Source organism: Rhipicephalus microplus, chromosome 8 (genome assembly GCF_043290135.1).
Source record: "Rhipicephalus microplus isolate Deutch F79 chromosome 8, USDA_Rmic, whole genome shotgun sequence".
Lineage (NCBI taxonomy): Eukaryota > Metazoa > Arthropoda > Arachnida > Ixodida > Ixodidae > Rhipicephalus > Rhipicephalus microplus.
In genome coordinates, this window is record NC_134707.1 from 18,002,305 (window position 1) to 18,026,968 (window position 24,664).

At 48.0% G+C, this 24,664-nt stretch overlaps 2 protein-coding genes across 2 annotated transcripts; one reads left to right on the forward strand and one right to left on the reverse strand.

Annotated features, from left to right (window-relative positions):
* Positions 1-1,166: 1,166 nt before the first annotated feature.
* Positions 1,167-13,369, reverse strand: LOC119165220 (17-beta-hydroxysteroid dehydrogenase type 6). Its single transcript, XM_075870366.1, has 5 exons — positions 12,177-13,369; positions 9,096-9,302; positions 7,988-8,170; positions 5,504-5,636; positions 1,167-2,165 (listed from the first exon to the last, which is right to left on the reverse strand). Exons 1-5 carry the CDS (start codon positions 12,385-12,387, stop codon positions 1,799-1,801), a joined length of 1,101 nt encoding a protein of 366 aa, XP_075726481.1. The 5' UTR covers positions 12,388-13,369; the 3' UTR covers positions 1,167-1,798.
* LOC142769361 (uncharacterized) lies at positions 12,430-23,070 on the forward strand. Its single transcript, XM_075872537.1, has 3 exons — positions 12,430-12,507; positions 12,617-12,679; positions 20,077-23,070. Exons 1-3 carry the CDS (start codon positions 12,430-12,432, stop codon positions 23,068-23,070), a joined length of 3,135 nt encoding a protein of 1,044 aa, XP_075728652.1.
* Positions 23,071-24,664: the final 1,594 nt, after the last annotated feature.

The following is a 24,664-nucleotide window of genomic DNA, read 5'->3' on the forward strand; positions in this document are numbered from 1 at the left end:
TGGTTGCAGTTCAAATGAGAGGTCTGAAACACGTGTCCTGTCGACTTTTTTTTTTTAGCGACCAAGCCTGCACAAAACAGTCTGAAGCCGATACTTTTACCTTAAGTGAAAAAGTCAGCTCTCTAGTTGAGGCTGACTGATAAGCACCTGAGATCGACCATGAGGATAATCTCTGCACGAGAAATACTACAGACATTTTTCCTTTTGCCCTTGCTGAATTTCGCAAGGCATCAAGCGAGAATTCTCAGAACTTCAGGAGCTGTTTAGTACTTTACAAGGAAGACAGTTGTGTCACTTTGCTAAATAGCACTCACACTTAGTTCTTGCAACTTTCCCTGGATAACGCTTTGCTCAGGAAAATTACATAGTTGTGACTCGTTTCAAGCATTAGTTTTACGATCGCCGCATGCAGCCCGAACATAACAATGGAGTAAAAAATGTTTATTTCACAATCAGCATCCGTATTTAAGCCATTCTGAAAGTCAGTATTGTCATTTTTCTCATATTTGATGACAAATCTCTCTCATAAATGTCCGATACATAGAAAGCGAAAAAAAGAGTTTTTAAGTGACGTTACTCTACGTTGTCGCATTCGTCTCCCACTTTGACTAAAAGACGCAATGTTCCACACATGCAAGCCAAGTTGGGTGAAAATAGCGTTTCTGTTATTTTGACCGGGTGAAAAGAACACTCCGCTTATTCTCACCAGGTCGAAGCAGTGCCGGCCGCAAAACTTAGCAGCGGCTTAGCTTGGTTATGCCAAAATATACGTAGCATAAGCTACGGATGGGTCGAGAGGCAGACAGATGGACGGACGCGTGGACGGACGAATGGACGGACTAGGGAACTCATGCGAGTATAGCGCCATCCCACGTGACACATCACTCAAGGAGCTTCCAGGCCTTCTACAGCGGGCCAGCTGTGTACCATGCGAGTTTGATGCCCCTCGAAATGTGCAGCACGGCTTTCGACAAGCCACACGAAACTGCTCAACCATGGCGTGTGTAGCATATGAAAAAAAAAGTCCATAACTATACGTATAACTATGACAAGGTCGCTGCGCCCTTAGCGTTAAGCAAGCGGCTCTAACAGCGGAGAAACGCTACCACTGCGTTGAACTCAATTGCACAGGCCGTAAGACAGAATTCATCATCATCATCATCATCATCATCATCATCATCATCATATTTTATTTCCTTAAAGACCCCACAAGGGGGTATTACATAAGGGGTGGATGTACAGGATATAAAAAACGTTTGCCACATAAGTGGTTGGTATACAGGATATAAAACTTTTGCTACATTCAAAGTATAAAATATTGCTACATAGGTTTGGGTATATACATTGCCATAAAGTTTCACTGACACAGATGAGTTGTTACATTTTTAGCGAAAGTTGATGGGCAGGTGATTGTGACGACGTGGTTTGGGAGGTCGTTCCAGTCCTTCACAGCACGCGGAAAGAAGGATGCGGAGAAGGTAGCAGTCCTAGTGCGCTAACGGGAGACTTGGAGGGGGTGGATGGTGCGGTGCGAAATGTACGTCGGAGGGATGACGTATGGAGGAATTATAGTTATGTTGCAGTTCAAAATTTAACGGAATGTTTGTGAAAGGCCGTGCTTCGACTGAGACGAACACAAGCCAAGCGTTAACAGAGGCCGGTGCACTGTCCGCTCGCCAGTACCATTTGTGACAGCTTTCAGGTAACTTAGCATGATTCACATTTCAATGTTGAAATAACAACTTATGCTAAAATAATGACACGTTTGAAAAAAGAAGGGACTCGAAACTCGCGCGGATCAGCCCAAAGATGAAGGACGCGTGTTACCGCGGCTCTTCCAGGTGAGTATCGCTATTCTTCGTGCCGCCTCCACGGCTTCGTCGACGATGTCCGTGGGCGTCAAGTCGAAAAACAAGCGGATGGCGGCATCCCGCAGGCCACCGGGCTTGTACGACGTTCGTGGAAGGCGTTCACACACGGCCGACTTCATGGCGTCTACGGCCTCTTGCACGTTGTCTCTCGTGATGAACGAATGCAGCGCGGCTGCCGTGAGCTTGGAGCGCGCGACGGAGCGATGGTTGATGGCGCTGCGGATGCCCTCCGGGAGCAGAGCCGTGTCTCGGTCGTAGGTATCTTCCATCTTCGCGTGGTCCATTATGGCCGTCCTGCGTGGCAGAAGAACACAAGGCATCGTGTTTAGAGAGCAATACGCGCATCGGTGTCCTTGCCTTGATACAGTAATCTACTGCTTGAACAGACTCAAGTTCACGGCTGAATTCAAGGTTTGGACGTTTGGACAAGGAGACTTGTCTTCCTTCAGACTGCAACTCAAGAAGACTTGACCACTTGTCGAAACATTGGCTCGACGCCTCCGCTTAAAGAATTTTTCATTTTTTAAATTTTCATCCTGCCCTGAAACTCTGCGTTATTCAGACTGCCTTTGCGAAGAGTCTGTGTGTAGCCGCTATAAACAATGCAAGCTTGATTGCGATATTGACATGGTTTCGTATACATTCGCTTCAGATGGCTCCAAGTCAAAACCCCTCTTTCATTCAACAGTGAAGCTGTGAAACCTAGACGTCCGTTAAGAAAAACAGCTGCTGCCCGTTGCCATAGTAACAGCCAAAGCAGCACGCCACCTGGACTACAAGTAGCCGATTTGCAGGCAAGTCAAGGAGCAGCCACCGCCGAGCCGTTGCCGTAGTGACCTCCACAGCTTCTTAAACACTGTGGCTTGGGGACAGCAATTTCAACACATTCAGAGTGACAAGCTTTGCGCGTACTCCGTAGCTGCCCGTCACCGCGTATTGGCTGCCGCTTCTTCGGCCAAGCGCGCTGTATCCTATCGCTGCCGGCGCTGCGATTCCCGTGCGGCAGCACCACGAGCTGAGGATCTATACCAGCTTCACTGTGTCAAGCTTTGCGCAACCATAGACGAACTTCACCCTTTCTTTTCTTTTTTTTCTTATCTTCCGAATCCATTCTGCCGTAACGTCATAACGAGGTCACAAGTGTTCGCCATATGCACGTGATAATGACGTAATGAGGTGTCATAGACCAACGTCGTGTTACTCGGGGTCAGTGTGCTTTGGGCACACCGTCGGTACATTTGCAGTGAGATGCTTAAAGATCATAAGAGAGAGAGAATAAACTTTTATTTTGAGCAAACCCTCTGTAAGCTCAAGGTGGGCGGCCTCACAAATACAGGTAGCCGCAGGCCTTCATCATCTCCAGCACCCGTTGAACCAGGCTTCACCAGCTGATTTTTCAGACTGATAATTTGGCAGTACTCAAGAAAAAAAGAAAACAATATTTCCACTGTTTCAGCAGACCACGTTTAATTTACATATGTTGTATAATGCTGCAAACGTAATATCGGCGTCAAATGAAACTCCAACAGCGCAATGGTATAGCGCGCAGCGTCCAGTTATCAGCCATGGACAGGCGCACATATGCTCAGTGCTGTCAAAGCAGATGCACGCGTCTGTCAATAGTGACCACTGGATGGCGCACAGATTGCAAATGCTTGCCGCTGTTGGATTTTCTTTGACGCTGTTATCGCCGTGAAGCTTGACCGAATCTAGATTATCAGAGAACTTGAAGCTTTCTACGACCTATCTATCTAGTGGTTCACTAAAACTTGCACCTGGGCGAGTTGGTTTATATTTAAAGGTAAACTGGTCTGCGCGAATAAAGACAAGGATACAGGAAAGATAAGACAGGCACAAGCACAATTGCGAGCCCATGCCATGTATGTATCCGTGTACAGTCTGTTGGGTACACACTTGGGAGGAAATCTCGAAACTCACAAATCGCGGTGCCGCGAGCGCCTCAGTTGCGTATAGGCAGCAGCTCGCACATGCGTAGACACTTGAATGGCCGTAGTGTTGAGTCGTACCATTTGCTATGGTGGCACGTGGGTACAGCGCTGACCGCACCACGTATCATGCGGTCCGAGATTTCCCCAAGTGTGAAACAGACTGTACGTAAAAGGAATTCTACTTTGGTGGGAAGCCCACGTGGACCCAACGTAACTGACAGATAAGGGCTGTTTGCGCTCTTCTGGGAATGTGCCCGGCTCTGGTTTAACCGTGTATAAGCGGAGGGAAATCGTTTGGCGGGCTATATAACCTTTTGTACAGTAGCGGTGGCTACATGGTTAGAACGTCCGCTTCCAATGCGGGAAGTACCAGGTTTAATTCCCAATGCCAACCTCTGGTTTTTCCCAATCGGTAGAGGATAATGCCTCAAGCCAATAGGTAAGGACTTGGCGCTTGGTTTTTTCTGGGTAGTCATCTCGGAAGGTAACCCCACAAGGTTCTGACAAGCTCCTTGGCGGGCCTAAATCCACAACAGCCTTGGTGAAATAGTTGAGCATCCGTCGTTGCTGTGGGAGGCAGACAATTTAGCCACAGGGTATTTAGCCACAGGGTACCATTTACAGGGTACCATTTACAGGGTACCACAGGGCACCATTTAGCCACAGGGTATTTAGCCACAGGGTGCTCGGCTGCCGCCGAGTACCCTGTGGCTAAATAAGTACAAGCGCACTCCTGGCCTGGCGCTCGGCAGAACCAAGTTCATAACCGCTTGGGAGTGCACGCAACCTGTGGGAACTTGGCGGCATGGGAACGCCAGAACTACAAATTAAGGTCATCTTTTATTTGCGCTTGTCCCTGTCCTGTCTTGTCTGTGTACTCGTCTTTATTTGCGCACACCCGTTTATCTTGAAATCTATGTAGTGGTGTCAAACCTGTTCAAGTCGACTGCACGTGCGCTTGAGCATGAGCACCAGTTGAGCATGAACATCAATTGATGTCAGTTTATGAAAATTGCTTAGTATTTGAGTACTGATTGACATGTGGAATTTAACGTCCCAAAACCACCACATGATTACGAGAGACGCCGTATTGGAGGGCTCCGGAAATTTCGACCACCTGGGGTTCTTTAACGTGCACTCAAATCTGAGCACACGGGCCTACAACATTTCCGCCTCCATCGGAAATGCAGTCGCCGCAACCGGGATTCGATCCCGCGACCAGCGTGTCAGCAGCCGAGTACCTTAGCCACTAGACCACCGCGGCGGGGCATAGTGTTTGAGCATTGCTTTCATTTAAAAGTTGCTGCCGGTTTAACGTAATCGTCATTTCTTGTCTCCTAAGTAACTTCATTCTCCGCAGCAAGTGTAGCGCAATTTGTTTAGCCATAAAAAAACCAACTAGCCCAATACCCCACTTTGCTCGAGTTTATCACCATAGTAAAGCTTGTGAACATTTGTTTCAAATAATATGTTGAGGAATTCTTAGGCTGTTTGGAAAGTTGCCACCTTATCGCTGTTGGCTTATACTATTAAAAAAACATTACACTAGTATTTGATTTGTATTTGTATTCGATTAAGTGTCATCACTTTTAGATTCATGTTTGAGTCGGTTCTGAAATTGTCTATTTGCACACTCCTACTAACAAGGCCTTCACCTAATAATTTGGCTGCACATGTACAAACCTGTAGGCGGTGGGCTCCACGGTGCACACGTGAACGCCCCTGTTGAGATACTGGCGTCGGAGGCCGTCGGCGAGCGTTATGCAGGCGCTCTTGGTCATGCAGTACGCCAAGCACTCTGGAAGGGTCACTCGGCCTGCGCAGAACAAGGTGCAGACACGTCAAACTGAGAAACTGCACCCGTGCGTATGTACTACGACTACACCTATAGTGGATCCATCGTCACACGTACGAGATGTAGTCATGTGGTGCGTTCATCATTATCCTCAACACGATTCTTTTTGTGTGCAGACTGCACCACGAAAGCCTCAGCCTGATATCTGAGATTAACCCCTGTCTTTCAGGGCCGTACTCATTGATTGGAAAAAACTAACAAATTATAATAATTTGTTTTCTATCTTGATGCGTACACCAGTGACAGGTGCATTTCGTGCAGACACATGGCGACACTCGCATGCGTGCTCTGGGAGTGTAAAAGTGCTCTATCCTGGCTCTACCGCATCCCGGCTCTACCTTAAACAAGTGGGAGATGCCCTTCAAAAGCTCACTTCTTGCCGACCAGCAATGGGCCATCTAGGAGGCCTTCGAAGCGTCCGCCAGGTATTCTCTGTCGGCCCCTACGTGGGAGATGATCAATATACGCTCTAAGCGTGTCCTACAGGACAAAAATAAAGCTTTAGGAGCGAAGCTTCAATTAGTCTAACCTTATCCTGCGCCAGGCGTAACCAGCAGTACCTCCCGAACAGTATAATAGATTGCCCTGTCTCCTAGAATGACATACGAATTTCAGTTTAGTGAGGATATTCTAGACGGCACGGTGCCGCTACTCTCTTATTCCCTGCAGTGCGGTCTGTGCCTAGGTGCGGGGAATGAGCGCCTCTCTCGGTCTCCTGAATTGTCGCCGTACGTGTCGGATCGTTGGTGGGGCATGGATGAAACGGAGTGGTGGGCGCGGAAGGTCATCGAAGCTCGTGCTCTTTGCCAGCCGGCCAGCCAGCCAGCCAGCCAGACCGACCGACTGACCGACCGTCCGACCGACCGTCCGACCGACCGACCGACCGACCGACCGACCGACCGACCGACCGACCGACCGACCGACCGACCGACCGACCGACCGACCGACCGACCGACCGACCGACTGACCGACGGAAGGACGGTCGGACGGATGGGCGGACGGACGTACGAATAGATAGATGGACGGATGGATGCATGGACGGATGCACGGATGAACGAACGTTTCGCTCATCATGATTCACTGCGTGGATATGCTGTGAATTTTTTAAAATTTCATTGAGATCCTAGCTTCCGAAAGCGCGAATCTATTAGGAGAGACTTCATAGTGGAGGGCTCTGAAAAGTTCTACCACGTTAGATTCGTGCACCTAATTACATACATACGGACTTTTATCAATTTACCACATCAAAATTCGACCGCGCATCAACCGGTAGACCACTATGCCGGGTCGAGCTCGTTCTTCCCATATGTTTCTGTTTCTTCTTGTCATAGCCTTGCCACATGATCTAGCAGATCTTTACTACAGGTCAATAATTTCAAGCAAGTGTGCTAGTCAGACAAAAAAGTCAGAGCCCTTCCAATGCTGCGAAGATTGGAATTCAGCGTCCTCGACGTACGATGACTTCACGTCATTTTCGCGCTCACTTGTCCTTCCGTGCGCGTTGGAGTTCCTTCGATTTTCGCTATTCTTCGTTCGAGGGAACGAGGTGCGTCCATCCTATAAAAAGCCCAAAGCGCAACTGCTGATAAAGGCACCAGCTGGAACTCTACGTCACGAGACAAAGGTGCCCAACGATTAATAGGAAGTGGCGCCATCGAGTATCGCGACACTTGTGAAAGAGCAATCGGTTGTGGCAAGGGGCATAGAGTTTCATATACATACAGTAGAGCGAACTCTGGCCTACGGAAGAGCGACTATGGGAGCTGCAACACGTGGTGCTTCCGCCAGCAAGGGAATGATGGGTACTACTACATTTCTCCGATCTTCGTCATTTCGGCTCCTTTCGGCTCCGTCTGGCTTGAATCCGGTTTGCCGCAATACTAACGCTTCACCACCTTGATCTGTTTGCGCTCACCAGTCTCTCCCTTTTTATTGCTTCCTCCTCCTCCTCCCAGTACAAGTAAGCTCACGAAGTTCATGACGGTCCGATTATTTTTTCGAAACAAAACCAAAACACATAAATGAGCAAAACCACAAGTGCGTTCAAAGCCCGCTAGCACGAAGACTAGGCAAATCTGTGTACTACCCATTGTTTCCATGGTGACTGAACGATTGCAGTACTAGAGTTTATTTTTTTACTTTGCTTTAGAAAGCTCTATGTTGAGGGGCACCTGTGGCGAGGGGCACCTGTGGCGAAGGGGTGAGGTTCGATGGTCATCGGATATCGTTGTCCTACGTGTCTTTTGTCTACGGACGAGATCCTCTAGAACATATAGCCGCGTACAGCTTCGCAGTAAAACACGAATACAGACCTAGAATGCTGCTGATGAGGACTAGCCTTCCGCCAGACTTCTTGAGTAGCGGCAGGAACGTGGCAGACACGGAAAGAACGCCGAAGGTGTTGACGTCGAACACGGAGCGGACGCGGCTCAGAGGTTGCCACTCGATGTAGCCCATGGTACCGATACCGGCGTTGGCGACCACAGCCCACAGGTCTACATGTTCAAGCAGAAAAAAAAGGGGGGGGGGAGGGAGAGAAGGAACGTATATTACGAGTGGAGAGTCACAATCGCCCTTGTATCTGTGCCAGTCACAGTTGTAACAGGGCAAACTGAACGAAATGAAGAGTTTTGCTGCCCCCTTTTGTCTCACTATCACCGGCAATACTCATCCCAAGTCGGTTCACTTTTATAATTTATATTATATGATTATCTCCTCACTTCACTACGAAGAATTTGTCATTACCGTGGTGGTCAGATGTAGGCGTGGGCAACGAGCTGAGACTGCACAAACAGTTCTATCTCTCTCGTTCCCCAGAAAAAAAAAACAAATACTTTTTTAGCCAATGGCATTAGCGACATTCCGACTTTCTTTTTGTACTCTACTTAACGCACGATGAATTACAGCAATGAAAAATGCGTTGTATTGACGCAATGATTCAAGTCGTATACATAGGGCTATATGACAGCGTAAACGCTAGAACACTAATTTCAGTTAAGTGAATCCTTGTAAGTCACAAAAGAGCGCACTTTTTCCAGGTGGTCAGCAGAACAGCCTTTTTAAAGATGTGGCTGCTGTGGTAGTTCCCGTAGAAAACACTTTGCTCCCGGCTTTCGAGCTCGAAGGACGGAAGGAGGCTTACGGAAGCGTATCATGGTCGCTTCTCTTTCATTCAACACTCAATTCCTGCTTACTACGAACTGTCATTACTTGATAGTAAATATACCCTTTCTCTTCGGTATACCGCATGTTTTAGACCACTCTACGAAGATATAGGATCGTATCAACACAAATAATTGGTCACAATAAACACTGCATTGCCAGTCGGGGCGCTCTTTGACCACATTTCGCCCCTGCGCCATTAAGATCCCCACATAGTACTTGCAGGTCATGCTTGTTTTAATGTCACTACGATCTTACTCCTGCCGTCAAGCGTCTTGAGCACAGTCTGGAAGGCTCGAGCGACCTCTTCTTCCTTGGTGACGTTCATCTGCAATACCCGGATGTTCTTGGAGCTCCCCAGCAGCTTCGAGCTCTCGCTGTTCTCGTCCAAGCAGCCGGCGTAGACAAAGAATCCTCCCTCCGCCAGCTGCTTGGCAAGCATGTTCCCGAAGCCAGTGTCGCATCCTGCGTTAAATTATTTCGCACCTTATTAAGGGGAAAGCCTTGCAAGCCTCATAAAACGCGAAAATTGACAGTGAACGTCCACAGCTGCGGTGCGAAAGATTATTGAGGTATGACTTGCCCTTATGACGTAATCAGAACGTCACAAGTAGGCAAAACGTGTGACGTAACCATGTCGAAACTGATAGGTGACGGAAAATGGTAGGTTGAAGCTCAAGAGGTAGGAAGAGAGCAGAGCGGGCTAGGGAAAAAAACGGGTGTTAGGAACAGTTCTAAAACATACAAAACATTAGCCCCGTATCGGCATATTTCACTGCAAATATCGTTAAAAGACGATAATCTTGCGTCTCGAAAGAGTGAACAAAATGTTTATTTGATGTCCTGCGCGAAAAAATTGGGGAATTGTATTCTGGAGGCTCTGCGTTAGAGAGTCTCGATCCGTGCAGCGAAGGTGACGAGCGCATGGACTCGCATGTTAAACACGAGCGTTATCTGGTAGTCATCTTCGAAAACGAAGGAAGGCGTGCGCGCCTGTCTCGGAGGTGATAAGGTGTAGAATTTAAAGCAACTGGCAGGTGCCACAAGCGTGTCGTCTTAGCAAATCATTTGAAAGACTTGCCTTTTTGAGCATCGCGTCGCATTGTTAGCGCAGCGTGATAAACGCTACGGTTTTTAGAATTACTCATGTATGCTTTCTCTAGTATAGAGACACACATAGAAAATATTGACGTGTTGTTATGGTGCCTCAGATATGCGCAATGATTCATTTGGCAATCGCACAAGTATGAATGCTGAAATTTGAGCAATATTGGTGGGCACTGCGGATGTGGTTGGCCGTTTGGGGTATCGTTACGGCGGACAAACAGATAAATGTACAGACAGACAGACAGACAGACAGACAGACAGACAGACAGACAGACAGACAGACAGACCAAAATTTTTGTGTTGAAGTACCCCAAGAAAGAATATCGTCTTTAATAACGCGGACTGAGAAATACATCATACACACATGAGCTAACTTTCAACGATGTTTATTACCACGTATACGTATGGGCAACATCGTTTTTCAACCATCGTCATTACAAGCACTGTGCAAATTCAGGTATCTTACCGTAGATAGGCTAAGTCCAGAGAGAAAAGGGCAACCGACGGTTTGGAGGTACACTTATATGCCAGCCTATCAATCAATTCAGCCTTTAGTATGACATACCACCGCGCCACGTGTAAGGGACATTTTAGTGGAAATCACTATAATACACCATTATGATGGAATGCTTTACTTCATAACAAAGCAAATGGTGAGTGTTGTGTACGTCACTCAATGCACAATACATTCAGCCGAACAAACTGTCTCCCCATCTCCTCTGGGAAAATGCAGAACCTATGCATCTGCGTGCAGTTAAATATCTCGAAGGGGCCCCGAAACAGAGCAGCAGTTCACAGATACAGCTGTATAAGGCAATTGTCTCGTTTGGGTCTGAGCAGAAAGGCACCTACCGTATGCAGGTGATGTGATTAATTGCCCTGTTTCATCGGCTACACGTTAGCACACTACAATTGACCAAGAGAAGTACACCCGCTACTAATATAATTAATCCACTACATGTTAACACACTACGGTAAACCAAGAGCAATACACCCACATGTGCTCAGTAAAAACTTCGATAAATCAGCAGAAGAAGTAGCATGGAGTAATTCACAAACGGCAAACTCTCAAAATCACGAGCATGTCCTCCGCATCTGCTCGGGCAATTTCCAGATGCTGGCTGGCTTTTGTGAGCATGAATACGCATAGATGAAACACGTCCTATAAAGAGGCGCACACATTTTTCATCATGCAAATTATGACCTACTTGAGGAGCACTGGAGTGACGTTCTGGCTAGCTCAAAATTAGAAAACCACGTATGGGCCATCCAATAGGCCGCCCGGAAATGGTGGGAAACCTTACCGCAAGCATCCGGGTCACCTAGGTCAGGCCGCCAGTTCGCAGGTTCTGAATGAAGTTATGTCCAGTCCAATCTGTTCCGGTACTGGGTAATCGAATATTTATAGCGGGAGACATTTCATCATTATGGCGAATTTTTATAACGTGTAACAAGGAAATTCTAAACAGGACAGGCTTCGAATAGCCTAGATCGAAGCACACAGGAAAAAAATGTTCAGCTGTTGCATGAACATTACCATTTTAATGCCTCCTTGCGATTTCAGCTTTTCCTGACTCTTCTGGTTATAATTATTCTGTTGTTATATATGAAAGTCAGTGCATGTGTCTGTTAGGAGCTTTTACAAGAGGTACTGAACTGTGTGCTAAATAAAAACTTTGCAGGTTTCAGTTGTATGTTTCAGAGGGACACCCCATTCTCCGTGACTATGGGAGCATCTTCATGATCGCTGCGACACCTGCCGACACAGGCAGTTTGATGTTGTTAATTATGACGTTCTTTATCTCTCTTATCTTTCCTCGTTTGCTTCGGACTTTCTCCAGTACAAAACAGCTAACTAAGAATGACATTTTTGCTAACCATGCTGCCTTTCGTTTGCTCATAGATTTATATGTATGAAAACACAACTTGGTATCGCGCACGCATGCTTGTAACCCCTAAAACATTTGGTCAAGGATGCGAGTTAAAAGTGACACTGAAAAACGTAGTATTTACACTGACGCTTCGACCGGAAACCGGCTTTTGATAGGAGCCGGTCCCCAGTCGAAACATCTGTGTGAATGACATTATCAACAAGTTTTTATCCACGAGTCCAACATGCGTAACGGAGTGCTGGAAGAACAGCTCTGATGAAAACTGCTCAATCATGGCGTCCCACTTAACAACTAACCCCAGTGCACCTTCGGGCAGTTGAAATCAAGTAGCCAGTCGTACCTGTTATGAGCACGCACTTTCCCTTGGGATCGACTAATCCGTTGAACAGAACCCGGTGAGCGTACCACAGCAAGCAGTAGCCCGACATCAGGAACACGAACAGCAACCCCGCGTTAGTTGCGAGGTCCAGGAGCCACGGTACCCGCAAGCACAGCCACCAGATGAACATCGCGGCCAACCAAGTTAGGCGGGCAGGGTTGAATCTGATCATTGCCAGCGCTGCGCTGCGATATCGGCACACCACGACCTAAAGATGGAGGACTGGGAAATACTCTGGTTTGGAGCAAAGCGGCTACGCTTGCACCCGAAGAAAATGATTGTGTGCTTCAGGGTAGACAAAAGTCGACAAGTCCATTAAGATAAAAGAAATCCAAGTTCTTGGGTGTAGAGGAAAAGAACGTGTGCGGGCGTTTTTTCTGTTCCTTTTTCCCTACGTGCAGCTGTTTCATACAATCAAACTGCGTGCCTTGAATGACGCGAACATGCTCGGCACGTGGGTGAAAGTAGGTCCAGGAAAAAGAATTAGTAAGGCAGTAGCCAAAAAGTTTTAACTCATAAAGACAAAGAGAGCTGACACAAAGGAAGATGAACAGGCAGTTTGTAAAGACCTGAATACAACGTCATTTTAAACTCAGCTGGCGTCTTAGCATCACGAGACTCCCTTGCCACTCAGGTGTGCAATATGATGGCACAATAATAAAAATTAAAGGGCGGCGTTACAACTAGACGTACGACCGAGTAAGCTAGCTTTAGCGTTAGCTACCGTGAGGGGATTCGAAAAAGAAAGCAAAGTGGGATGACTGCGTCATAGAACAACGTACCGTTTAATGTGTATACGTGTTAGGGTTGTTTAGTAGGTATATAACAATGCCTTGCCGTCAAAGTACGCATCTAACGAAAAAAAAAAGAGCTTTCAGATGTCACTGTCCTTAGCACTGAGTTAGTGAGACAGTTACCGTTTACGTGCCGCGTTTAGTTATGTAGGGAACCTGCCGTTATAGGGTGTCGCTAAAAACCCACGTGATTCCTTACGCGACTACCTGAGACGGCTGGATGGCAAAAGCTATTGTTTTCTTTTTCTTCTCAGTCAATCGTATTGATTCCCCTCCCCGAGAGAATTCTCCGCAACCAACGCGGTTTTACGCGGCCTCCGGGATCGAAGGCACTGGCAACCTCTCCCACCTCAACCGACTTTCCACTGTCTCAGAGATCCGCCCGTCTTCGACCAAGCGACGGCGTAATGTGTTGACGCCATCACGTGACGTCAGGATGACGTCGTGATGAATTTACAATTTCTGATGACGTCATAATAACGTAGTGGAGTGACATCATCACATTCTAGTGGAGTTTTGCACCGCTAGTGATGACGTCGACGGTGGCTCGTCGCGCTTGAGAGGCACCTGAGGTTATCGCCTTACTAGGTGTTATCTCAGGGGCGCAACGACAACTTGGCGCCATTCCGGGCAGCTTTCAACACATGACTATGGTTACAATTGCGTTTAGGTTCTTCTAAATAGCTACACGTAGTAAATGTTAGCGCTGACCTGCGCATTTTTCGTACACTACACTTAGTTTACGTAGATTCGCAGGTGCTCATTAGCATGAAAGCGAACGTAAGTCTGTTTTCTGATAATTTTGCTCTCTCTCATCATTGTTTACAAAAGAAAGGTGAAATTCGTGGTTTATCTTTTATTGCCTGATGACAGTATATTCATATCATTTGTGTATAAATAAATCAGGTAAATTCACTCTAGAGCATTCAACAGCAAAGCGAAATATGGCGCACTTTATATTGACGCCACAGATGTGAATCATGTCACGATATAGCTCAAGACGCACACATTTTAAATATCTTAGTTTTCTGCGACGTAATACGAAAGAGAATGCCTGCTTGTAATTGAAAAGTAGACTGGTTTTATTGCGATGAAATTAGAAGACAAAAAGAGCAAATGCGTAGTTTTTTGTTTGCAAAGTGAGTCGCTGTAAAGCCTGGCGGATTATGAGGCACTGATAAGGTTTTCATTTCTGGGATACATATTAATAAACCAGCATGATCCTTGTGTCTCGTTTTCTTTACCCATGTTGTGCTTTTAATACGCTTGATAAACAAGTTAGATAAGTAATCACAAGAAAATCTTGTAGTTATCTTAAGCAATGATGATTGATATGTGGCGTTTAACGTCCCAAAACCACCATATGATTATGAGAGACGCAAGTTATCTTAAGCAAAACATCAGATACGGATAAGGCTGATTTGTGAATACGGGCTTTAGTGGCCATAGAGCACAGTATATCTGAACGAGCATTTACTCCTAGTTTTCGAAATATTGATAAGCAGTCTCCTAAAAGATACAAATTGATGGTTCAATTGAATAGCTATATCGGATACATATGTTATCAAAGCATCATTTTACGTAAGAGAAGGACCAATTGAGTGAATCAATAATAAAGGAAATTCAACTGCTTCCTGTAATGGAAATATTGTGATTAGCTGGGAGCTGTAATAGGGCTGGGCCTCACGATAGATTTGTGTCCGTCGTGTCATGCTCCGTTTCCCAGATACACCCATAGATGGCGCAACTGCCTCAGGCACAGACGAAGCGGTTTTTTTAGGGGCGAAGCTCCTTAGGGCGTGGGCTGTGCGTCCCCTGTAGCCTGTATGTAGCCACCTCTAGTTTAGTTCTTGCAGTGTTCACTAGATGGAGGTACCGTCCCCTGTGTGTAGAGTTCAGTTCAGGCTGTCAAGGTGGATGGACGTGTTTTTTGAGCGCTCCGGATCGACTGCGCAGATAAGTGTTGTTGCCTGTTTTGAGCTTGTCTCTATAATTATAAGGCAGTGGTTGAAATCTTCGTAGCACTTATTTTATGGTACGGCTTTTTCGGGGGCCAGTCACCAGGTATTTATTAGTTAGTGCGGGTGTGTGTGTTTGATTTTTTTTGTTTTTTTTTATTTTGCCACCCCGTTGGGGAGGTGCGCGTACATTGAACACGCAAATTTTTGTAGTAGAGCTTGGACTTTTTTTCTTTTTTTTCGTAGTGCAGGGCTCGAGTTTAGTAATTATCGAGTATAGGGACAATTGGTGTCAGAAAGGCATGGTTAAAAAGACTGTAAAGTGTTCAGGATGTGGAGTGGGTTTGAAAGTGGACCCAAGCGTAGAAGCGGATGGAGAAGAGGCTGACGCGAAGTGTAGGCAATGTGAGGTCGAGGAAAAAATGGAGAAAATGATGGTTGCCCAGAGTGAACTGCTGATGAGAATCGCCAAACTCGAGACTGCGTTGGCGACAGAGCAAGAAAAAACGAGGGCAATGGGAGAAAGACTGAAGTCCGCCGAGGAAGTGCTAGCGAAGCTGAACAAAGAAGCGACCTACCGAGAGAACAGTAGGGAACCGGCAACCAGAAAGGTGGAGAAGGAAAAGCAAGCAAGCTTGGAAAAAACAGGTTTAGCCGGTTCAACTGTCGCAAGGCCCAGCTTCAGCGAGGTAGTGGTGGGGCAGGAAGGGAACAAAAGAGCCGGCGTCACAGGTGCAAGTAGCCCCCAGGTGCAGAACGCTCCAGCGGAAAAGTCACAGCATGTGATAATCGCCGGGGACTCAAATTTAAATCGACGCACAGAAGCCATCAAAGAGAGGGTAAGAGGTGACAAGAGGGTTGCAGTAGGGGCGTTCCCAGGACGCAAGCTGGAAGCAGTCATGAAGCAAGCGAGCGCAAAGCTCAAAACAACAGCTGATAGACGCAACCTCGTGATAATTTCAGGCGGTTTAAACAATGTCCTAAATGAAGATGCAGCAGGACTAGCAGCCACACTGGCGAAAGGCGTCGATGACATGCGCGCCACTTCTCCTAAGGTGCAGGTAGTGATATGCACGATACCGGAGGTACCGGTGCGTGATAGCAACCTGCAAAGAGCGGTGGTCAACGCAAACCAAGAGATATGGCGCATGAGTCGAGAGAAAGGCTTTGAGGTGGTGGAAATAAACAGAGAGGTGCATAGGTGCGGGGTTTTTCAACGAGACAGAATTCACTTCGATGGGCGGCTAGGTCATGAGGTGGGTTGGCGACTTGCAGGACGCGCAGTAGCTTTTTTGGGGGGCAAGCGAGCCCTTCGGGGTGCAGGATAGCTAGTAACGAGGAAAACAACCAGGGAGACTCTTCGACAGGTGGTATGGACAGATACGATTTCAAAGTGGAACCAATATCTAAGATACGTAGAGTCCGGGGCATAAATAGACGTAGCCACGAGCGCCGAGCCAATTCAGACATAGGGTATATTAACATGCAGGGTGGTAGGAACAGGCTGAAGTGGGAAGAGATAGAAGAACAGGTAAGGGAAGAGAGGCCGATGGTATACGGTTTTGTAGAAACACATCTCAGGGACATGGAACAACCTCTGAACAATCCGGACTACGCGTGGGAGTATTGTAATAGAACAGAAGGTAGCAGAAAGGGGGGTGGTATTGGGGCATTCATTCATAAAAGTACAGACTGGCAAAGGGTCAAGCAGGAGTGCAAGGAACATTTATGGCTAAAAGGGAAAGTGGCAGGTCAAATGACACTCGTTGGTGTCGTGTACTTGTGGACGGGAGCAAAGGCCAGAGAGGAAAACCAGGCAATGGTAGAGTGTATATCAAAGGACATTCAGGAGTTAGGAAGAGAGTGCGAGATAATTATACTAGGAGACATGAATGCGCACATAGAAGATATAGATGGGTATACCGACCCGACAGGCAAAATGATCATGGATATGTGTGAAAGGCTTGATTTGATCATTTGCAACAGTACCGAGAAGTGTGAAGGGCAAATAACATGGGAGGTAGGAAGGCTTCAGTCGACGATAGATTATGCACTGATGTCACATAGGATGTATGATAAGCTCAGGGAAATGCACATAGATGAAGGTGGCTCCAGAAGTCTGGGTAGCGATCACAAACGTATCAAGCTAAGTTTTGGAAGAGCAGTGAAAGTGTGAAGGAGACAAGATGAGCAACTACAGGAAAATTTTTATCCAGAAAGGCAAATTGAAATAGCCACTAAACAAATAGAGAAAGTAATCACGGAGGATAATAAGACAGTGTGGACATACACGAATCTAATTAGACTCTTTGAGATAGAGCTTGCTAAGACGCGTGACAAGTCACCCCGGAAAAGAAGACACAAACCCAAAAGTTGGTGGGATGAGGAAGTTAAGAGAGCCATAGCAAAACGTCAGGAAGCCTCTAGGGAACACAGACATGCTAAGCAGCGGGGTGAACCGACAGATGATGTGGAAAGAAAATGGGCAACCTTTCTAAGCTGTAGAAGGGATGCATCCCTTCTGATCAATGAAAAGATTAGAAGGAAGGGAGCTCAGTGGCTGGCAGAAGTACATAAAAAAGATAGAAAGGCAGCTGCGAAATTTTGGAACCACCTAAACTCCCTAAGAAATGAGACGAGCCTAGAGCAGAACTTTATAACTACAGCCCAAGGTGCTAGGCTAGAAGGGGACGAAGCTATTGAATATATAAGAACAAGGGTGACAGAAAAAGTTCAACAAAGAAGTACTTTATGCACCACAATAGACAAAGACGAATCAAGTGGTGCAATGGCTCCATTTTCACAACAAGAGTGGGAAAGGGCTGAGAAAAGGGTTCCTAGTAGTACATCAACAGGCCCAGATGGCATTCCAATTAGGCTGATAAAAACATTAGGTCCGAAGTCTAAGCAGGCTTTGAGAGAGGCAGTGAGTACAATAATAATCGATGGCGAAGTTCCCGATGGATGGAAACTTAGCAGGATGAGCATGATCTATAAAGGAAAGGGGGACAAAGCTGACATAAACAACTACCGTCCTATAACAGTGACATCAGTGGTCTACAGGCTGGCGATGCAGATTATAAAGGAAAGACTGCAGGCGTGGATAGAAGATGAGGGGTGCTGGGGGAACTGCAGAATGGGTTTCGGAAACACAGGAGGTTGGAAGACAATCTGTTCTCACTGACGCAGTGCATCGAAATAGCAGAAAAAGAACACAGGCTCCTGTGGCTAGCATTTTCGGATATAAAGGGAGCGTACGATAGTGTGGTTCAAGAGGAATTGTGGGGAATACTGGACACACTAGGCGTGGAACATGTAGTCACTAATCTTTTAAAGGGTGTCTATGAAGGTAACAAGGTAGTTATAAAGTGGGAAAAACAGGTATCCAAGCCTGCAGAGGTAAAACGGGGGCTTAGGCAGGGGTGCCCCCTGTCACCCTTATTATTCATGATGTACCTACAAGGATTAGAGGCAAAATTAGAGGGAAGTGGACTGGGCTTCAACCTCTCTTTAGTCAAACATGGAAAACTTATTGATCAGGCACTACCAGCAATAATGTACGCAGATGATATAGTGCTAATGGCCAACAACAAGGAAGATTTGCAGAGATTGATGGACATCTGCGGTAATGAGGGAGATAGGTTAGATTTTAGATTCAGTAGGGAAAAATCAGCAGTCATGATTTTCAATGACAACGAAGGTAGTGAGCTTAGAATACAAGAGGTCACGCTAGAGATAACAGATAAATACAAATATCTGGGCGTATGGATAAGCAATGGGACCGAGTATCTGAGGGAACACGAAATATACGTGACGACTAAAGGTAACAGGAATGCAGCAGTCAGGAAAAATAGGGCACTGTGGAATTACAATAGGTATGATGTTGTGAGAGGAATATGGAAAGGGGTCATGGTTCCTGGGCTGACGTTCAGCAATGCGGTCTTTTGCATGAGATCAGAAGTTCAAGCAAGATTAGAAATTAAGCAACGTGGAATAGGTAGGCTTGCTTTAGGAGCTCACGGGGATACACCAAATCAGGGAGTACAGGGTGATATGGGATGGACATCATTTGAGTGCAGGGAAGCTAGCAGCAAGATAAAATTTGAGAAGCGATTGAGAGAAATGGGGGAAGAGCGTTGGGCTAGGAAGGTTTTCAGCTACTTGTACATGAAGAATGTCGATACAAAATGGAGGAAGTGAACCAGGAAGTTGACTGGTAACTACTTAGAAAACAGCAGGTGGCCAAACCAAAAAGAACTATCGGTTAAGAAAAAAGTGAAGGAAACGGAGACTGACATGTGGATAATGGGCATGATTAAGAAGTCCGCACTAGAGATCTATCGAACTTTTAAGCAGGAAATTGCCAAGGAAAGGATCTATGATAATACTCGGGGTAGTTCTCTACTGTTTGAGGCTAGGACGGGAGTACTGCGAACCAAGACATATCGGGCCAAATACGAAGGGGTCGACACAGTATGCAGTGCGTGTGGAGAGGAAGAAGAAACTGCCGAACACTTGATAATGTTCTGTAAAGGGCTTCACCTTATAGTTCAGGATGATGGCGCAGAGTTTTTCAAAGCACTGGGATTTAGGGACAGTGAGGGCAAAATAGACTTTAAGCGGGTAGACTTAACTAGAAGGAGGTTATCTGATTGGTGGCTAAAGTCAAGGCACGAGTGAAAATTAAACCCTTCACTGCGAAGTACGAATCCTCAACTTCATTATTTAAAGGAAAAAAAAAGTTAAATGTTATGGTTAGTTCACTAAGTATTACGGCTAGGTGGCGTTAGCCGCCGCCCGATCTAAAGGGTACAGCCACATCCATCCATCCATCCATCCATGTAGCCACCTCTAGTTTAGTTCTTGCAGTGTTCACTAGATGGCGGTACCGTCTCCTGTATGTAGCCACCTCTCGTTTAGTTCTTGTAGTGTTTACTAGATGGTGGTGCTTGTAGCTGATGATGAAAAGATGCAAGATGTTATAAACTAGAAAGCGGTACTTGTAGTTGATGAAAGACGCGAGATCTTATAAAATAGGAATGATGTCACATATGGGGCGTGTCATTGGTTGAAGGCAATCGTTCTATTTAGTGCGGCGACGTACGCTAGGGGGAGCGTTGTAATAAAATCCGTTCGCTGTTGGCGCGCGCTCGGAGTCGCCGGATAGATAAGGCTGCACAGCGGAGAGAGCGCAAGGCGGCAGCAGCGCGCGCTCGCAGACAGAATCCCAATGTGCGAGCGCGCGAGGCAGAAGCGCTCCGTGAAGCTGCGCGACGCCGCCGCCAAGATCCTGCCGTACGTGAAAAAGAGGCTGCAGTGGCGCGACGCCGCCACCAAGATCCTGCCCTACGTGAAAAAGAGGCCGCAGCGGCACGGCTGCGGCGTGAACAGGACCTGCCGAACGCCACACAACGGGAAGCGGCGAGAAAGTGTGCGTATCGACAGGCGAACCCCGAAGCGAGAGTTCGAGAGGCTTCTGCAAAACGCGCCAAGAAAGAACACGAAGGTGCCGACGCGCGTTTCAAGCGCGACTTCCTGGACGTTTCGTTTGGCCATAGCTGTGGTGTGTGTGACAGACTGTGGTTCTCGAACAGTCTAGTCACGATATCTTCCATCAAGAACGACCAGGCTCGGGGTAATGCCATTGCCGTGCTTCGGCGCGAGTTCCCCGCCGACGACGGCGGCAGCAGCAGTGGCGGTGACTACAATGTTTGCTCGAGCTGCAAGAATTCGCTAGTGGCGGGAAAGGTGCCTCCAATGAGCGTATCTTATGGCTACACGTACCCACCCAAACCGGATCACTTGCCGCCTCTGAACCCCGTTGAGGAACGACTGATCGCTCCTCGTCTACCGTTCATGAGCATAAGGCGGTTGACGCACGGAAGCGGACAGTACGGCATCAAGGGGCAAGTGGTTAACGTTCCGATAAACGTCCCCAACACGGTTCAATGCCTACCTCGGAACGTTCCGGACGACGTGGTCATCGACGTTCATCTCAAGCGCCGGCTCGTGTGCAAACCGTCGTATAAGAAAGGTCTCGTTAAGAAACGTAACATCCACGAGTGGCTCAAACACCTCGAGCATTCTCCGTTATACAAGTACCTCAAAATCAAAATTGATTGGAGCCGCCTCGCGAACGTGCAAGACGACGGTGACGTGGACGACGACGAGATTGAGCCGGCGCCGGAGGTTACCGACCTGGAAGAACCTATGCAGGCGGCGATTGCACTCAACGCAATGGCGCATACCATGATCTTTGACGACGGAGCCTGCGTCATCACTAACTGCGTCAACAGCGGCGGCGACGTTGCGGCGGAATCTGTGGCGGGAAAGGCGGCGCATTCTGCAGCTGATGAAATAGGTCTAATCGAAGGTACGCACAGTCTCCACGTGGCGCCCGGTGAAGGGCAGACTCCCATCTCCCTGCTCTTTGACGAGTATGCCGAAGAGTTGTCGTTTCCTCAAATATACCTCGGTATACCTCGTAGAATCACCGGACCCAGACCGACCCCCTTCACAAAGGCGAGTAGCGAGATTCGTCGTACTGATCGTCGCGGAGTGTGCCCCGATCACGTCTTCTACATGGCCATGAAGGTCATGCGTCACAACGTTGCCAGCAAGACTATGACGTTCAGGACCAACGCAATCACCAGGGCGATTACGCAGCAGCAACTTGAGAATGCACATTTCATGGATGAAGTCCTCGGCCGAGATCTCGGCTTCATGAGAGGCATACCAAACATCGTACAATACTGGCAAGATCGAAGAAAGGAACTCTTCGCCATGATTCGCCAGTTGGGTAAGCCTCACGCATTTCTCACGCTCTCTGCCGCGGAACTGCACTGGGACAGACTCATCGAAACGTTGGAGCGCTTGCGAGTGGGTGCCGAAGGGGTGGCACGAGCCTTGGAAGAATTGAATTCCATGCAACGCGTCGAACTGGTCAATAACGACCCAGTTGCGTGTGCAATTTACACCCATCGAATCTTCAATGTGATTCTCAACATACTCAAAGATAAGAGATGCTCCCCGTTCAAGCCCTATGTTGTGGTAGACTTCTTCAAGCGGGTCGAATTCCAACAGCGTGGTAGCGCACACATTCACACCATTCTGTGGCTCGATAACGCCTCGCAAGAGGAAGTGTCTGGCAACATGCCGCGCACGCTGGAAATGGTCGAATCGTTGCTCACGCTCGACACAGACCTTCTAAAGAGACCCAGGACCCAGCTGCACGCTCATACCCACACTTGCTATGAGCGGGGACGCACCAAGTGCCGTTCCGGAGCACCGTTCATGCCCAGTAATGACACTAGGATTGTAGTCCCCTTTCCTCCGACCGAGGACGAGGCCGAGAAGGCACATCGTCAGAAACTCAAGCAACGGTACGAAAAGATGCACGACGCTTTGGAGAGGGGATCGTTCGTCTCGTTGGAAGACTTTCTCGCCACCTTCGACGTTCGGTCCGACGCAGAATACATGGACATTTTGAGAGCCGGATTTACGCGTCCCTGCGTTCTACATCGTCGCACCCCAGCGCAAAAAATGGTCAATCCCTTCAACCCCTGGATCGCCAAGGTCCTAGATTCCAACATGGATCTTAAGGTGATCCTAGACCACTACGCCTGTGCAACGTATGTCGTCGATTACGTCAACAAGGCGGATCGCGGCATGTCCAACCTACACAAGGCCGTAATGCAAATTCTAGAAGAAAAGCCAGAAATGGAATACTCTGCCATCGTACGCTCTCTGGGAGTGACCATGCTCAAAGGGGTCGAAATGTCGGCGCAAGAGGCGGCCTGGTTCCTCTTGGGTCAGAAAATGTCGCAAAAGAGTCGTGAGGTCGTCTACATACCCACGTGCTACCCAGAGGAACGAGTGCGCGTACGCAAGACCAACGAGGAATTGGCAAACGTTGGCGCCTCGTCCACCGACGTCTGGAAGCTCAAAATCGTCCAGAGGTACGAGGGCAGGCCGCCCGAAATGGAAGACGTTTGCCTTGCCGACTTTGCAAGCAAGTACAAACGCGGAACGGTCTTCGCGAGCACCCCATCATCATCCGCTACCGCCATTACAGTGCCGCAGATCCACCGGAGGATTACATGAGAGAGCAGGTCCTCCTCTACGTACCGTTCAGGAACGAGGCTGTCGACGTTCTCGATCATAATAAATACCTCGAGACGTTCGAGGCCAACAAGGACCTGATTGCTACCAAACATCGCCAATACAACATCGGCAATGACGACGACATCGTGGCTCAGTTGATTGAAGAGCACAGGATACAGCAGCAACGAGAAGAAGATGCGGCCGCCGTTGACGCCGCGGTCGTTGCCGCCGTTCCCGCCGACGAAGACGCCGACCTCTTGCCCAACGAAGACCTGATGCGTGCCGTCAAAGACACCAGTCCCTGTGCTGCCGTGCGCAAAAGGCAAGACGTCATGGATAGAGAGGAATATACCAGACTCATGCGCATGACGAATGCGGAGCAGTACGAGTTGCTCCGAGAAATCATCCACAGGCAAACGACACTCGGAGCACTTCCGTTGCGCGTCTTCTTGACAGGACCTGCGGGATGCGGTAAAACGTTTGTCCTAAAGCTCGTCATGGACGTTTACAACCGCTATAACGATAATGCAGGTCCATACAATGCATTCGTCATTTGCGCGAGCACGGGAAAGGCGGCCGTGGCTGTAGGCGGAACCACCGTGCACTCTGCCTTCAAGCTCACTCGCAACAAGAAGGACCTCGGATTGGGCGACAGCGAACTGAATACCTTTCGAGTTGCTTTCCGTTACGTCAAGTGCATCATCGTTGACGAGGTTAGCATGTTGTCGTCTGATAACCTCAATACCATCGATTGTCGCCTCAAGCAAATCACCCAAAAGCTAGACGAACCCTTCGGAGGCCTCGACGTCCTCATGTGCGGTGATTTGCGCCAGTTACCACCCGTCCGCGCAAACGAGGTGTACAAGAGGTGCAGAGAAGCGGGTGGGCTCTTCGGGGCCACAATCAAATGGCACTACCTCGATTACTTTCCGCTCGTCCAAGTCGTCAGACAATCCGATGCCTCCTTCTCGGCTCTGCTCACAAAGATCGGAGACGGAAGAGCACTTCAGGACGATGAGGTCCGACTACTCGAGAGCTGCTTCGTCACCACAGAAGAAGTCTTGGTTCGTGCGTCCTCGGCGATACGACTCTTCTACTCCAACGAAGAGGTCAACAAATTCAATACTTTCATTGCACAGCGAGGAGGAGGAGAAGTCGTTTCACTGCAAGCCGAAGATACCTACCTGGGGTGCGCCAACCAAGACGCTCTAAACAAGGCAATCGCAAAAGTTGAGAAAATGTCACACACCAAGTTTGCAAACCTCCCTCACGAAATTCTCATCGTCCTCGGCAAACCGTACATGATTACCACCAACATTGACGTCATAGACGGTCTCGTCAATGGGGCCGTTGGCATTCTCAAGGTGTGCGAGAGAGCGGTAAACGACGGCGACTTGCCGAAACGCCTCTGGTTACACTTTGACGACGCCACAACCACGGGTAAGCTTACTCGTCTTCGGTCCAAGCGAATGGTGAACGAGGCCAAGCGGAGTGGTCACGTCATCGACGCCTTCTGGGTCCCCATCGAACCTCGTGTTACCACCCTAACCTTGGATCGCAAGACTGGCGTTGCCTGCAAGAGAAGGCAGCTCCC

Bases quoted from the DNA above. Each gene is read 5' to 3' on its own strand.
- LOC119165220 (XM_075870366.1), bottom strand. From the start codon at position 12,387: ATGATCAGATTCAACCCTGCCCGCCTAACTTGGTTGGCCGCGATGTTC. The intron at 8,171-9,095 runs GTAAGATCGTAG...TTGAACATGTAG, and splicing joins CAAGACGCTTGACGGCAGGA to ACCTGTGGGCTGTGGTCGCC. The intron at 2,166-5,503 runs GTTTGTACATGT...TCTGCCACGCAG, and splicing joins GTGGAGCCCACCGCCTACAG to GACGGCCATAATGGACCACG.
- LOC142769361 (XM_075872537.1), top strand. From the start codon at position 12,430: ATGGAGGACTGGGAAATACTCTGGTTTGGAGCAAAGCGGCTACGCTTG. The intron at 12,508-12,616 runs GTAGACAAAAGT...CCCTACGTGCAG, and splicing joins AAATGATTGTGTGCTTCAGG to CTGTTTCATACAATCAAACT. The intron at 12,680-20,076 runs GTAGGTCCAGGA...GACGTACGCTAG, and splicing joins TGCTCGGCACGTGGGTGAAA to GGGGAGCGTTGTAATAAAAT.